Source organism: Phalacrocorax carbo, chromosome Z (genome assembly GCF_963921805.1).
Source record: "Phalacrocorax carbo chromosome Z, bPhaCar2.1, whole genome shotgun sequence".
NCBI classification, from domain to species: Eukaryota; Metazoa; Chordata; class Aves; order Suliformes; family Phalacrocoracidae; genus Phalacrocorax; species Phalacrocorax carbo.
In genome coordinates, this window is record NC_087548.1 from 78,982,632 (window position 1) to 78,995,791 (window position 13,160).

The following is a 13,160-nucleotide window of genomic DNA, read 5'->3' on the forward strand; positions in this document are numbered from 1 at the left end:
ATAAAAACAAATACATTTGGGAAAATCACAGTGATATAGGAGAAAAAGCAAGGCCTAAATACTCACACAACTATGTGAAAAAAGGAATTTGTCCATGCCTATTTGGATATTTGTATACTTCAAATTTGATGTAATACAAACTCCAAAATAATAAAATTTACATTATCAGCGGAAACATTTAATAATTGGCATGATCAAAGGAAGAATGAACACAATGTGACATTTGAAAATATCTTAGGGAAATTGAATTTAAATAATTCACTTAGTTCTGTGAATAGTAACTTTTACAGCTGTAAAGCACACCCATCCAAACAGAAAAAATATGGTGTTGCTTTTGGCAGCTTCTCCATTGTATTTGGATTGCTGAAGTTTCACTGTTAAGGACCCTTGTGAGCGGGCACAGCGGTAAAGGAGTCCTCTGGAGCTATTCATGTTATGGATTAAGCGCGTATAGCTACTTGGGGTTGTGCCTTGGGCCTCCGTCTCACAAGGGGAGTTATTCATATCCTTTGGAAAATGCTGTTGATAATTAGTGCTTTGTAGGGCAGTGAGCTCACTCCCATTACATAAGATTAGTGCTGTAATAAGGAGCTGGCTAGTGTCTGTGGCCAGATTGTCTGTCACTTGGAGAACGCTGCCAGCTAGGAAAGTAATGGGGCATATTGCCACTTTTAAAACTGTCCAGAGACTCTACCGTTAGTTTTAATTCCCTTCAGCACAGGACTGTTTATGCTTTGTGTTTTGCAATGCTGGACCTCAGGTTGTCAGTGTCAGGTAGCTACATTTAAAAAAAAAACCAACGGCAAAACAAAGCAGAAGTTTAATTCTGACAAAAACAAAGCCCCCTCTTTTCCTTCCTTTATTGGTCAGTGAATCAGAATGCTTTAACTTGAGCAAATCTCTAACTGCACCCCCCTCAGAAAGAGTAACTTTATTGAACACAAAAACCTTCAAAAGGCATGGAATATTGTAGGGAAGGAGCCTGCCTCTGAGGGTTAAATAAAGCAAACAAACTAAAAAGTACTCTAGTCAGCTGCAAACAAAAAGCTCATTGTGCCCATGTCCCACAGGATCCTTGGAGAAGGAGATTTTAAATCTACCAAATGTTTTGGTTTTGTGCTGCAGTCAGTCATTACAGCCTCTTTTTAAGATGCTCATTTGACCCGCATTTAAATAGAGAACTATATAATGTTATTAATGACAGGTATATTTTTAGTTCAGTATGTCGTAGGCAGTAAGGAGGGCCTCTTGGACAAAGTGGGTTTTTGTCTCAATTTTACCAGGGGGGTCAGCAGTTACTTCAGAGCCTCGTTATGGTTGGCTCTGGGCTAAAACTCTTGGACAGCTTCAAACCTGCAGTAATTGTTGACATAAATGACAAAGTGCGGGGTTTTCCTTTCTTCAGTGGCTCTCTGGGTAGTTGTGCACAAAAAGAATAAGTCACACCCCATGCAATTTGCATCGTGTTGATAATATATAATTATGTTAGTGTGACTTGCAAAGAACTTGTAATATACCAACCAGCATTTAACACCCTGACGTACTTTTCTTCTGCAGTAAAACACCCGCCCATTAGCAAGAGGATTTCACCAGGTCTTTCCTGCTAATTTTTCAGTCTCTGTGCTAAGGTGGCTTCTTAAATCACAGCACACAGAGTACACCCACAAAATTGAGCTAAACAGTGTGTGAACCATCATGAAAGTTATTACTCTAAGAAGAGTTGGTACAGAGCAGGTAAAAGTCAACGGAGTTGTGACCACTGGCTTCAATTAGCTTTTCAAGAGTTAATAAAAGAAGTATCTTTTCTGAGTAATTATTATTTTGGAACTTCTCAGTAGTGAGTAGACATTGCCATCTAGCGGGAGCTTCTTGCTTAGTGGTTTCTGCTTCTCGGGAAAAGTTGACATACTATGGTATTGTTTTTAAAAAAAGTCAAAGAGCTTGTCATCTGCTCCACCATATGATTAACTCCCAACAAAAGATATGATTGAAAGAGCTTTTATATTTCAGCTTCATCAGCTAGCCTTTTTTACTTGTTTCATTTGTATTCCTTAGAGTTCTTTCCCAAATTACTTATTTTTGCATAGACCTTACTGCTTATTCAATCTGCAATCAGTGCTTGTGGATATTCATGGATATACATGAGTGTATGTTATTCAGAATCCTTTTTTGCAAGCTGTTGCATAGAAAATCAAAGAGTTTTTCAATATATCCCACTGCTCTGTTACCAAAAACCCTTCCAAGTGAAATCTTTTGCAAAGGTCCTTAGCAAAGCTCCATCTGGGAGTCTGTCTTGCTTGCAGTGTGACTCTGTAATGGGGAGTGTTGGGTGCCTGCCCGATCCAAATCCTGCCAGTTTCCCAAATCCCATGCAAATAAAGCCCAGATTAAGGGCTTGAGGGAAGCCATTCAAATATGATCTAAAAAATATCAGGATCATGACATGTGATTTTTGTGTATACTTGTAGATATGTTTAAATATTGTAGTTGTCTTCAAATTGACCAGAATTTCTCCCAGCAAAGATTTACCAACACACTTAGCTTGGTCCCTCCTTCAGCAAGTTATTTTAGCATGTCTCTGAATTGTGCATGTGATGTACCTCATAGAGTTTGGGGCACCACCCATGTCTTTAAAGCAAGGTATATGCTTAAGCAGTCACTGAATGGAAGTTTTTAATCTCATGAATGCTTTTGGTGAGTTGTGTCAGACTGCTCCCATTCATAAAATTAAACAGAAAAATCCTTTGCAGGACTGGCATGAAATTAAGTGAAACAGAGCCTCTGCTATAAGGTAGTTTCTTGTCTTTCCCGATGTATAAATGCATTTAAATACTAGGTGAACTTAATGGAAGTACTTCAGACTTTGCCAAATCTTCACAGTAATCTGTTTGATTTTGTTTCTATCAAAAGGAAATACAACCCCTTTTAAACTTCCCATGAGTGTCTCATGTAACAGAATCAGTGCTGTATAACAGCATGAGCCTCAAACGAGGGTTTTCTGAACTGATCCATATACTCAATTGTAACCTTGTGCTGATCTTGTTGTAGTTCAGGCAACCTATGAAACTGGGTAATTGCCAGGACTTACTGAAAGTGAGATGTAATTTTTAGTTAAGGCATCCAATTATAACAGAACCTCCACAGTGAGGGACTTGGTCAGGGGCTTTCCTGATATAGACTTCTAAGAATTTGTCTGCTGTTGTGAAAAAAGTGTATTCCTGTTCTTAGCAGAGTTATGGGGTGGGGGAGCACAATAGCCACTAAGCTTTGCAGCAGTGGTTTCAGCTTGTTTAGTGATAAATGCCAAGCAGGAAATGTTATGTCAGTCCTTAAATTTCTCCTTGCTTTTTTGATTTGCCTCATTAGTCTTGCATTAAGAAGCAATCAGATAGGTAAGCACCCAGAATGAAAGAAATAAAAATCACATTGGAAATTACATGTGCCAAAAAGTGCCAAGACAGATTTGTACTTTAAGCTTATTTAAACATGCTGAAAACATGCTTCCTTTTCCCAGAAGGAAAAGCATTAACCCTGTAAGTCTAAATAGATGTATTTTGAGTAAATTATTTCCTAGCTTTAGTTATGTACAAAAGATTATTGGCCTTTACACAATAAGGAGGTCAAGCAGTAAAGTTTTGTTTGCATGAGCAGTTTATTTTGTTGTGCTTCATTAAATACAGTGCTTCTTGACTATTTTGGAATGCAAAATCCAAGTGATTGATCTCAGACACTTGGTGTGCCTTTTGGAGATAAAGGAATGGCTGAAATTTCCAAATGAGTTTCACAAAGCTAAGATACTGCTTACTCGTATATTCACCTTGGCAGTGCAAACACCTGAAAGACCTGAGTGGATTACTCATTAGTAAGGAAATGAGGCCCTCAGATAAGGTTGGTTATCTGAAAATTTAAATAACAAATCTACGAGGTATAGGATCTCGTTCATGATGGGAAGGCTATGCTCAGTTTAATTAGCAGCCGTCAGAGTGAGAAGAAGTAGTGACTAGCTAATAAAGTTAGCTGCTTTACATCTCTTACTATAATCCTGGCTTTCTTAGATTTAATTTATGTGAAATGTGATGTATGTGAAAAGTCAGCCGGTCACCCAACTGGCAGATCATGGCTGTGAGTTAATTCAATGCCATTTAAGGAAATCCTCCCCAAAAATGTGGAACTTAAATGTCTTCATAGGCTCTTGTAACCGTCATATCCAGGCTCCTCCTGTGAGGCAAGAGAATGCATTGTCACTGTTTTACAGGCTGGGAATCAGCCAGCCAAGTGCATTGCCTAATGCCACGTAGGAAGTCTGAAGAACTGAACCCCATCTCAGCTGCAGCTCTAACCCATGGACCATTCACCCCCTTGTCTGCAGGAAAATTTTCAGTGCTTTTTAGCAGAGAAAGGTACAACAAGTAAATCCAATGCGTCAGGGGCAGGCTCTGCTTTCAACAACGACAAAAAAAGTACAAGAAAAAAAAATTAATTATTACGCTATAATTAAAGGCATAAAAAGTATAACAGGACCTCCAGTTTTCAGCCTGAAATGGTAAGACAGACTAGTGGTGTGGCTCCCAGAAGACCAAATGAATGTACAGGGACCAAAATCCTGTCCCCGAGTCTAGGTCCTGCAGTTAGCTGGTTACACAGCAACCTCATATTTTTTTATAAAAATCCCCAAGTGTCTTGACTGCATGGATGTTGAGAGCTTTGCAGAGTGGCTGGTGCAGTGGTGTCTGCCTGAGCCTGAGGAGTGTGCTTCCAGCCTTCACTCCCTTGCATTGCTTTGAACTTCTCTCTCCGCAGCCACCTCAGCAAAGCATGCTCCATAGCTGGAGGAGAAAAGTGTAGTGGGCCAAACCTCCTTTGAAGTACATTTTGAGTCATGTACATAATTAAGGATATATGTCCTAAAATATACAGTCTGGAAGGGCTTTGCATTTTGATCCAGGGGAAAACTTCACTTGTGTGATGTTGCTTACAAACCAGGGCAGTAATAGTTTTTAGGTCCCTCTGTGCGATCACCCTATGTAAGTATTTATGCTGAGGGCTAAAAGGGTCATAGCAGCTTTTCTTCCATGCAATAACTCTGTTTAGGTTTTCAGGAATGTAAGTTATATCTCATGAATGACACAGCTAAAAGAATCGCTAAAGGTGTCAGTTGAAGCTTGTTGTTGGCAAAAGGATGTCTTGGGCTTTATCAGTTCGAGCACAGTGCTCCTTAGTGCAGCTTCATTGGTCTGCGGAGACAACTGTTTACATGAGGATATAACCTAGCAGCGGGGTGGCTGGAACAATGACAGCAGTTTTTGCCTCACCTGTGAATATGGCTGATCTTCTTTGGATGTGATCTTAAAAACCAAACAAACCTGAATGGTACATTTTACCAAGGAATGAAGTTAATTGTTTTTTCTTTTTGTACCATATATTTTTCTAAAAGATTGTAATGCATTGGAATACAAGGATCTTAAATGGCATAGCCACTTCAAAAAGGTCATCTTGTTCAGGATATTTTGAGCAGTGTTTTCCAACAGAATGGTTATGACCTGAGTATCTTAGATGCTTACTGCACTTACTGCAAGGGTAGGGGACCCTTTACACTTAGCACACCTGGTGTGAGAGATTGTAAGGGACAAACAGTACAAATCAGTATGTGATTTATGGGATTTGATTCTTTCCCATTAATTTTTTGCTGATGTAGCTTTACTGGAGATAGTGCAGTCACCCCTAATTTACACTAGTGTAAGTGAAGACCAGAATCGTGCTTGTGGTCAAACAAAAATGTAATCCATAAGAGGAAAGCAAAATATTAGTTTACTTGTCTAGCAGCTTGTTCCATTCAAACTGTGAGAATCTTTTTGTATCATTATCCCATTATCAGTGGCTAAATAAGGCATTGAAAAACTACAGAAGAGCTGGGTGGAGACCTAAGAAAGCAATTCAGCAGTCTGGAACTTCCTCTGCTAAGCAATTCTGGCACTAAACCTAAGCAAAATCAGAGTTATTCAGCCAAAATAAATCCATGCAATGATGATATCAGATGTGAGGTAACAGCAAGTCATGCTGGAGGATATCAGGCATTCTTGAATAAACCACAGGGCCGAGATATAATCCTTTGTCATTCTGCTGCAACCCTGCCAGCAAAACAAACAAAACTTTTGGAGTCATTATGGCAAGGCAAGTAAGATCATATGGAGTCTATGCGCTTAGGGTGGGAGCTGGCAAGCTGCTGAGCACCTCCTGCTCGCACGCCGCCAGTAGCCATTAAATATCCTTCATTCCCACACTCTGATATGTAGGGAAGTAAACAGCTCTCTAGTATCACCTCCACAAGAAGCAGCTGCAAGGCTTGTTGAAGTCCTTCCTTTGCTGTCAGGATGTTATTGATCAAACATTTCCACTACTTACCCTGCTGTTTTCTTTAATTTTTCTCTGTGTGTGTGTATGTCTGGGCTTATTTTTGAATGGGATTGGATTGCCTCAGCTTAAGTTGCTTCCCCATCTGTCCTGGTTTTGGCTGAGATAGAGTTAATATTCCTTCCAGTAGCTGGTACAGTGCTGTGGTTTGGATTTAGCATGAGAATAATGTGATAACGCACTCAAATTTTAGTTGTTGCTAAGTAGTGCTTACATTAGTGAAGGACTTTTCAGCTCCCCATGCTCTGCCAGGTACAGTAGAAGCTGGGAGGGGGCACAGCGAGGACAGCTGACCCCAACTGGCCAAAGGGACATTCTATACCGTATGACATCATGCTCTAGTATATAAACTGGAGGAAGTTGGCTGGGGGCAGCAATCGCTGCTTGGGGCGGGCTGGGCATTGGTATGGGATGGGGAGAATTGCATTGTATATAACTTGTTTTGCATATTCTATCATCATTATTATTATTATTTCCTCCTCCTCTGCTGTCCTATTAAACTGTCTTTAACCCAACCCACAGGTTTTACTACTTTTCCAACCCTCTCCCCCATCCCACCTGGGGCAGGAGGGGAGGGTAAGCGAGCAGCGGTGTGGTACTTAGTTGCCGACTAGAGTTAAAACACGACACCATCGTCTGACCACTGTAACCAACCATGCGTACACCCGTGACTTCCATTAGCAAATCTCACTTTTCAGTTGGGTTGGGCAGTAAGACACTGAGAGATCAAAGTGAGAGGTGGTCACTTCTTTCTGCTTACCCCACCTCTGCAACACACAGGCAGACTTCCCTGCAGCCTGAGGGAAACCAAAATACCCTTTTGGAACAGGGGTCTTGGAGCACTCTAAGTTAGGTTGATGCACACCATGCATGGGCATATTCCTTCATCTCCATTTTCCCTCTCACTGTCTCAGGAGGAACACACAGACCTTGCTTTTCTTTTTTGCACTAGGTGTTGCGGGAAGCTTCCCACACCGCAGGTCCCATTTGACTCATATGTATGGTGTTTGGCTACTGTGCTTGCAAAACTTGTGCTCTGATTTATAAGCTAATATGAAATGCTGAATTCTGGACTTGAGTAAATGGGTTAGTGCATACTGTAGTGTAGGTTTATTAAACACTGAAATGTAGAGATGGAATTAAGTTAGTTCCACATAAAAAGGGAGATGGTTTATTAGAGGTAATAAATTCAATGCAGAACAAATCTATTTAGACCATGATTGTTAAATTGCTTGGATAATTAAAACCTGTGATAGGTAAGATGACATGTGGTAGGAAAAGGTTAAGTATTTAACTCAACTTTTTTCATAGTCTGATTCATTGTAAGGTAAATACTACTTGTGTGGGGTATGTTAACTTTATTTCTAAAATGTGTTAGCCCAGGCAGTGAATAGTGGTTATTTCATAAAGTTAAGAAAATATAAAGCTAAACTTTTATGACATTCATATGGGCCAGCTCTAGACAGAAAGATGTAAGCACTGAGGAAAACATAAGCACTGTAGAAACTGTGTCATTTTGACCATACAAGGGGCTAGCTGCCTGGTTAATGTCTGGCATTTATGTGAATTCCAGTTCTTTTAGATATCTATTTTTATCCTTCATTAAATTCTTCTTGGAGGGACACAACAGAAATCGCAAAGAAAATAGCTAAGAATAGTTTCCCAAATCTTCTCTCACTTTTCTTTACCTAATGTTATGCAAATCTCAAATTACTGTGCTTCATTTGGGATCAAGATGAAACAGAAAGTGGGATAAAGATTAAGACAGCTCTGCTGACTGCAAGGGCAGTAGGCTACATGTCCCCTACCAAGGACTTCTGCATAGATTTTCAGCCATGTGGCACTCCCTTTGTTTCTATTTTTCCTGCTTATTGATTGAAAAAACAGACTGAGCCCTCCCTAATTTTCATCCCAAAATGACGTTGTGCAATGATGACCGTAGCCATACTTGAAAGAGTGCATTCTACAGCGGAGTATACGCGGGTTGAGCCCATGCACGGAGCCGTGCACAGCCTGCCAGCAGGCAGCATCCACAGCTCTCGGTAGGGACATATCGTTGGGTAGATGCAGAGCTGTGTAACTAAGCGCAGACCCGCATGTGGCCAGCTTGGATCACAAAGAATGGAGCCTGCCCAAACTGGTATGACAGGTGTGTGTCCTAGGTGCAGGGCTAAGAAACTATTTATTTTTTTTTATGCTAAAGATATTTTTCAGCCATTTGAAGGTTTTTTTCCTTTTTGTCACGTACCAACAATCAGATTTCTACTTCTAAAACTAGTGTGCTTGTTTCTGGTTTTATTCATACATATTCATAGATATTTGGAGTTAGTTTTTCTACAGAGGGTAGATTTTCGATCATCACATCTAAAGCTGAAAGGCTGTATATATGCTCAGTCTGCCACCTAGTCCTTTTTAATGGAAATATCAATCGACAATGATCTGGGGGTACATTCTGCCACCTTTACTTATTTTACACCTAATTCTGCATGTCATCCCATTGAATTACTTCATTAAATGAGGTCAGAGAATAAATAATTTAAGAGTGAGAAGCTAGCATGTAATTTGCTATTTAGTAGATTTGGACTGATGAGGTTTATGGGCTATTTACTACACTTCCTAGCATTCCACTTCATGTCTGTCTATGTAGAAAATAGTGTGTTTCAACACACTTAGGATCAGATTTCGCTTGCGCTGAATTGCGTCACTTTGTTTTGTTCACCTGACATCAGTTTACAGTAAGTGAGAAGTTAGATGAGAATATTTTTTCCCATTGAGATAATCTGTTAATAGAGTGGGAGGATATTATAAATCTAGCTTTGTTTAATTCATCCTTATCAGCCTGAATCAAACAATTGAGATTGCTCTTCACCAAAGGTAGTATCCTGTGCTATTCTGTAAAATGGAATGTAAATATACTCCAGCACTGGGAATAATGGCTTTGCTCCTCTTTTCTGCAGCAATATGAGAACTGGCGACCAAACCAGCCAGACAGCTTCTTTTCTGCTGGAGAAGACTGTGTTGTTATAATATGGCATGAGAATGGGCAGTGGAATGATGTACCATGCAATTATCACCTTACCTATACCTGCAAGAAAGGAACAGGTACAAACTTTCCAGTAACAATAGCATTATTCTCTAAATTCCAGTTTTATAAAGTTAAAATGACAAATTCTAGTGATTTCTTGTGACCAGTACAGCGTCTGACTGAGGTAGCCGCACAAAGTCATTCTTCATCTGTATCCACATATTGCATCTCTACCTAATCTGTTCCTGAGTCAGGCACAAAAGCGTACACAGTTGAAACTCTTGGTTAAAAACAAGCTAATTTATTCTTAAGTACAGATCTCAGCAAAAGAGGCGTTCAAGTACCTGGCAAGCCTGCTTTACCTGCATACCATGAAAATATTACCAACTCTTCTTTCCTGGGATGGCATCACTGTGAAGTATGTGGGCAGCAGAATACTGGTAGGCAGTCATAGCAGGCAGCAGACCACTGGTTAGATGTGGTTAGGTTTTCACCTTCAGTTGAGCGTAATTTTCACCTATCAAGTAATGCTGATTTTTTTTCTTCCCCTTTTCTAAAATCATCTAGTTTAATGGCACCACTGGAATCAGAAAAGCACGTTTGGCTTATATAATGTTAGAGCTGATAGAATCATAGAATGTCCTGAGCTGGGAGAGACCCGCGAGGGTGGCCGAGCCCAGCTCCTGTCCCTGCACAGGGCAGCCCCAAACTCACACCGCGTCCCTGAGGGCCTTGGCCAAGCGCTTCTTGAACATCGCCGGGCTGGTGCCGTGATGCCTCCCTGGGGGGCCTGTGCCAGGGCTCCACCACCCTCTGGGGGACGAACCTTCCCCTAATGCCCAGCCTAACCCGCCCCTGGCACATCTCCCTGCCGTTCCCTCGGGTCCTGGCGTTGGTCACCAGAGAGCAGGGACCAGCCCTGCCCCACCCCCCCCCTCGGGAGGGAGCTGCAGAGCGCCATGAGGGCTGGTCTCGGCCTCCTCTGCTCCAGCTGAACAAACCCAGGGGCTTCAGCTGCTCCTCGTACGGTTTCCCCTCTAAACCCATCACCAACTTTGATACTTACAGGAAACTGACTGTTACCAGGAGCTCTACAGCAATACTTTAGGAATTGCCTCTGCCTCTTCAGACTGGGAAAGTAAAGAAGCAGCCAAAATCTTGTGTGTGCTCCATTGTTCCCAATTACCATTTACAACTTTTTGTTAACAGAGAACTCTGGGCCTTGAAGGATCCAACACTTTTAAGTGCTTTTAAATAGTCTATTGTTGAGGAAGACATGAGAAGTATTGAAAATGAGACTTTTTTCTTAAATGCCTGTAGTAACTTCACTGGTTTTCAGGTTTTGCAGCTTTCCAGTGAAAATCACTTATTTATGTGAGTATGCCAACCTTTTTGGCTCAAATTTACATCAGAAATTTAAACAAAAAAGGCAATACTAACTGTACTGTCTGCCATTTTCCAATTTTAATCATCGCTGTTTGGTCTATGAGACTGCAGAACTACAGAAGAGACTGATCTCCCTGTGCTTATTTGGATGTGTCTCTTCGGGGCCTAACTGAGATGCCTTAACATCTTCCTTTAGTCAGGGTTTAGAGGTCAGTACCAGATTCAGAAGTGCATTTATAAACTGATATTCTGGGTTATGTTCTCTCTTCCTTTCAGTTGCTTGCGGTCAGCCTCCTGTTGTGGAAAACGCAAAGACCTTTGGGAAGATGAAACCTCGTTATGAGATCAACTCCCTTATTAGATATCACTGCAAAGATGGTTTCATCCAGCGTCATATTCCAACCATCCGGTGTCAAGGGAATGGAAGATGGGATATGCCTAAAATTACTTGCATGAATCGTGAGTTCTTTGAAAGCAAACCTGTGCCGGATCAGAAACAATAGATTAATTTAAGATTAATAAGTAATGAACATACATTTTAAGAGAAGAGCAAATCTGGTATGACAGGTTACAACAGCAATACTGCTCACTCTATCTGTAGGAAAAAGCATCAGGCCTCCAAAACTAACAAAAAAAGTTCGTCTTCGGTTTTTACAGAAGCTGTTATGATTCTTTTGAAATAAAAAACACTCTTACAAAGCCCCTGAAATCAACAGAGGCTCCTAATAACACTAACAATACTTTCTGCAGTTGCAGTCTAACTATGTGTAAGAGATGCTTTTCCCATCTGTAGCATGGTCATAGGACCAGTTAGTAATTTGTAACCCTCTAATTAATCAAGTATAAATGGAACTGTAATGTGAAGTGTAGTCAGCCCGTTCATAGTTAAATAATTTTAAACTAATTTACCTTTTTTCCTCCTCATTGCAGCGTCCACATACCAAAGGACTTACTCTAAGAAATACTTCTATAAACATTCTTCATCAGGAAAGGGAACATCTTTAAATTCATCCAAACACTATCATCGCTGGATCAGGACGTGGCAGGACTCAAGGCGCTGAGAGCTAAATGGTGAATGGGGATTTCCACCATTTCAGCCAAAGTCATAACTTTCTGTGCCTTTTCTATCACTTATAGGAGTATTATCAAATTGTTTTGAAACTGTGGACTGCGGTATTCACAATGAATTTTGCAAAAATATGGTGTTTATCAGAAAATTTTAAAAAATAAAAAAGGAGAAGTGCTTATGGGGATAAAAGGAAACCATTTCCAGCCTATAAAGATTATTAGTTTTCTATATGCCATCAGTGTGGACCATTTTATGATATACACCAGCCTTCTGCAATATTTAAACAGCTCAATTTTAGCACCAATGAAAATGTAAATAAGATGATTTTAATGTTGTTTAATTGTGTGTTGTTTTTAAAATCCTGTATATAAAATGAAAAGTCACACTAATTTCAGGCATATTTATGGTTAGAACGGCCTCAGAGGTCTTCAGTCATTTATGACGTTGTTTCTATGTTGTTTACCTAGGCTGGAAATGGTTGAAATCACTTCACTGACTGAAATTTACTATAATCAGGTGAAGATAAACACACAAGTTACATGAGTTTGGTTTTTTTTTAATGAGAACTGTGTCAATCCCATCCAAGGTACAGTTTGTGTCCACGTGATGCAAAGTTCAGACAGAGCACATAAAAGTGGCATGAAGCATGAAATAGGGACTGCAATGTGGAACTTTTTTCTGCTCTCCATTCCAGCTTCACCATTCATGAGAAAGGACTGCATGGAAGAGTTGTGTATGATAAGGAGGGCCTGTAAAAATCCAAGTGCTAATACATTAACTTTATCACCAGGGCCACTTTTTTGAAAAGTTAAAAAAAAGAGAAAAAAAAAGAAAAAAAATTACTTCATGACATTAACCACAAGGTCTATATTACAGGTCTCTGCATTCTAAAATGGAGATAGACCTGGTGTTTGGGGGATTTTTTTTGTAAAAACAAACAAAAATCGAAAAAGTAAATAATTTTGTATATATAACCATTTTTTAATCTTTTTATAAAGTAATGAATGTTTGTGTATGAATGCTGCAGCTGTGAAGCGTACATAAATAAATGAAGTAAGCCATACTGATTTAATTTATTGGATGTTATTTTACCCATGCAAAGAAGATTAAAAGAGCTCGCCAGTGCAGTATTAGCCCCTGAGCTCCGCTTTTGGAACCATCTTTCAGTTCAACTGCTATTTCCCTGGAGAACAAAATTCCTGCTAAACAGGATCATTTGTTTGCGGTTAGATGGGTGAGAACTGTGTGACTTACAGAAGAATCAGAATC

At 40.0% G+C, this 13,160-nt stretch overlaps 1 protein-coding gene across 1 annotated transcript in view; it reads left to right on the plus strand.

The window, feature by feature from the left end:
• The window catches only part of VCAN (versican), a 113,044-nt gene extending 100,090 nt beyond the window's left edge, over positions 1–12,954 (plus strand). The window contains exons 13-15 of the mRNA XM_064439346.1: positions 9,369–9,513; positions 11,099–11,281; positions 11,753–12,954. Coding sequence (XP_064295416.1) covers positions 9,369–9,513; positions 11,099–11,281; positions 11,753–11,883 — 459 coding nt within the window. The 3' untranslated portion in view covers positions 11,884–12,954. The remainder of the gene's footprint in view (positions 1–9,368; positions 9,514–11,098; positions 11,282–11,752) is intronic.
• The last annotated feature ends 206 nt before the right edge of the window (positions 12,955–13,160 follow it).